Source organism: Lactuca sativa, chromosome 1 (assembly GCF_002870075.4).
Source record: "Lactuca sativa cultivar Salinas chromosome 1, Lsat_Salinas_v11, whole genome shotgun sequence".
NCBI classification, from domain to species: domain Eukaryota; kingdom Viridiplantae; phylum Streptophyta; class Magnoliopsida; order Asterales; family Asteraceae; genus Lactuca; species Lactuca sativa.
The window spans coordinates 162,587,722-162,590,954 of record NC_056623.2 but is presented as its reverse complement, the minus strand read 5'-3'; the positions used below and the strand labels follow the sequence as shown (position 1 = coordinate 162,590,954).

General features: G+C 33.9%; 1 protein-coding gene across 1 annotated transcript; it reads right to left on the bottom strand.

Annotated features, from left to right (window-relative positions):
* Positions 1 to 1,753: 1,753 nt before the first annotated feature.
* LOC111912652 (uncharacterized) lies at positions 1,754 to 2,290 on the bottom strand. The gene is made up of 2 exons (XM_023908400.1): positions 2,280 to 2,290; positions 1,754 to 2,174 (listed from the first exon to the last, which is right to left on the bottom strand). Exons 1-2 carry the CDS (start codon positions 2,288 to 2,290, stop codon positions 1,754 to 1,756), a joined length of 432 nt encoding a protein of 143 aa, XP_023764168.1.
* Between the last annotated feature and the right edge of the window lie 943 nt (positions 2,291 to 3,233).

Here is a 3,233-nt window from a genome sequence, read left to right as displayed (position 1 = left end):
AAAGAGAAAAGTGGGCAGAAACCTAGTTCTAGCATACTCATAACATAAAGCTTGAGTCTTGGATACTTACAATGGTCCAGAAGTAAACGAGAAGATGATGATGAGACTTGAAGTTAGACCAATGCTTCAACAATGATTCTTTTTCCTTCAAAACACAAAAAGTGACCACAAAAGCAAAGATATCCTACGACACGGCTAGGGTTTGGATGGGGTAGTTTCTCAGAGGGTGGAGGCTACCAAATGAGACAATCCTAGGAGTTAGTGCCCTTAATTAGGGCACCAAACCCACAAATTAGGGTTTTGGCCCAAAATAGTCCCTACGTCGTGGCCAACATAATGCCACGTCGTGAGAGACTTAAATGAAGTCGTGTTCAATCTGCGTCATCCCCCATCGTGGTGGTGCTTCCACCACGTCCTGGCCTTCCAATTCACATAAAAATTAAATAAAGATTATACATTGAAGACTCGTATGTTACATTAATGAAATAAATTAGAACAAAAAAATAGGGGGTTGGGTGTAAAGATAATGAACAAGCTTCATATTTTCGAGTCTGATAAAAATTGATGAACATGGCAACTTTAGTCCCGTCTTTCTAAAAATATTGTGTGAATCAAATAAAATAGGATGATGAGTAGGTTAGAACTAATTTGCATATGTGGGTTAAAGATCGAAGAACAAGGACCAGAATTAAAAATCGATGAACATGTTAGAATGATTTAGCCGTATGTGTTGCGTGTGCATTCAATCTCCCTTAAAATAAAACTATTGCTTCACAATACTCCCCCTTCATTTTCGCCTGTAATTGGTAGGTGTATGTGGGGTATGGTATCCAAAACCATGAAAATGTCGACACCATGGTCCATTGCCAAACCTTGAAAAGTACATGTCATTTCATATTTAATATTGCACTGGATGGATCGTAGTGATCGTTGGAGGATAAATTTTGGTTCTTCAATGTCAAAGTGGGTCCACATGGATATATCAAGGTTGCTATGGAGACCTTTCACTATATGAAGTCAATGTACACATCATCAATCTAATTGGAAAACGGTAATTTTAAGTAAAATGATATTTTAGACATGTAAATTTCAAGTTTAATAGTCTAACAGGTCAAAAAATAAAAATAAAAGGTTGTTTAAAGCCAAAATTAAATCTTTCATGTCAATAACTTTTTTAAAAATTAATCGTTTAACAACGGAAAACGTGTTCTGATTTTATTTTTACCAATCATCACGTGTTTATATTATAAAAATGATTGTGATTATTATTTAATATTTAATGGTACTTATAATAGTTTCATTTGTATCATTCAATGAAGTTTATTTTGTGCAAATTTTACTTTTATACTAGTCAATATTCATTAGACTATTAGGTGTGGGCAATATGTTATTACATGTTACCACATCCAAAAGGTACCATGTCAGCATCCTACTCATACATGGGTGTTATAACACCCAAAGTGGAAATGGACAACATCTAATAACATATGATAACACCAATTATTTTCTATTTTATTTTTTATTTTCTTGATGTTTCTTTTTCTATATTTCGAATTTGGTTTTATTTATTTATTTATATCATAGTATTTATATTTATCATATAACTTAAATCATAAATTAAAAATAACATTTGAAAAGAAAAATAAAATTTTAATAAATCTTAAATTAAAAACAACATTAAAAAAAGTACAACAAAACACAAAAACATTTAAAAACCTAAAAAAAAAAGATGATAAAACCTACATTTTTTGGCCTAAAACAATTCAACTTCATCTTCGTGACCAACATTGATGTAATTCGCCAAGTCTTCACAGAGTTGCTTGTGTTTTCGTTGATCTTGAATATCAACCACTCCATGTAAATATTCTGATGTCCCTGGTTGAAATTGCACATGCCTTGGTTCCGTAGGCGAATACGTTGCAATATTGTGTCCTTTATCTTCGACAACCATGTTATGCATTATGATACATGCAAACATGATATACCGTAGAGTATTTAACTCATAAGGTCTCGCTGCATGTTCAACTATGTGCCAGTTTGATTTAAAAACTCCAAAAGCACGTTCAACGTCCTTAAGTGCTCCTTCTTGTCGTCTCTTGAAATATATTTGTCCCTTGGGTCTATTGGGTGTCGAAACGCCTTCACAAAAATCGAATATTGTGGATATATTCCATCTGTAAGGTAATACCCAAACTTATATTCATTTCCATTCACTGTGAAAGGAGCATCCGGGGTTTTCCTAACAAAAGATCGTCAAATATTGGTGATTGATCGAGAACGTTGGCGTCATTGTTAGAACCCGCAACCCTGAAAAAGCATGTCAAATCCATAAATCTTGTGAAGCAACAACCTCTAATACCAACGAAGGCGCTCCATGATGACCGCTCGAATAATGGCATTTCCACGCCACGGGGCAATTTCTCCATTTCCAGTGTGTGTAATCAATGCTTCCAAGCATACCCGAAAAACCATGTATTTCTTCATGCGCCGTATATAGTTGTTGCATATCATGCAACAAAGGTTTGCGCAAGTATTGGTCACCGAAGGTTTCGACAACACCTCTTGCCAATAAATATAAACTTTCTCGTACGGTCCTTTCAGACATTCTCATATAATCGTCAATAGAATTGGGTGACTCCCCCATTGCCATAAGTTTAATTGCAGCAATACATTTCTGCAACCCTATGTAGCCTCGTTTGCCTTTAGCATCATATCTCAATTAGAAAAATTCATACCTAAATAAATATTAAACATGTATAAATTGTATTTATTTTATTTAAAAGTTACATTTTATAAATTATAAAAGTTGAAACAAACGATACCTAAATATATATTAAACATGAAAAATTGTATTAATTTTATCTAAAAGTGACATTTTATAAATTATAAAAGTTGAAACAAACGATATCTTGCTTCCATAGCGTTGGCTATCCTTTCAAACACATTTTTTCGCAAACGAAATCTTCTTTTGAAATCGTTTGGTTGGTAGACACAATTTTCCGCAAAGTAATCATTGACTAGCCGTCTATGCCCTTCCTCACGATCTCTATTTAACGCTACATGTCGCGTGATTAGTGGAGCTGGATCTGGCTGTAGTAGGCTATTTGTATAATACAGGTACATCGTACTCATGAACAAATCGTCTTCGTCGTTATCATCGTTGTACGGATGTACCAGATCAAATTGATTCATATTTTGGTTTTGAAATATTGAAAGAAATATGTAGAGAAGTG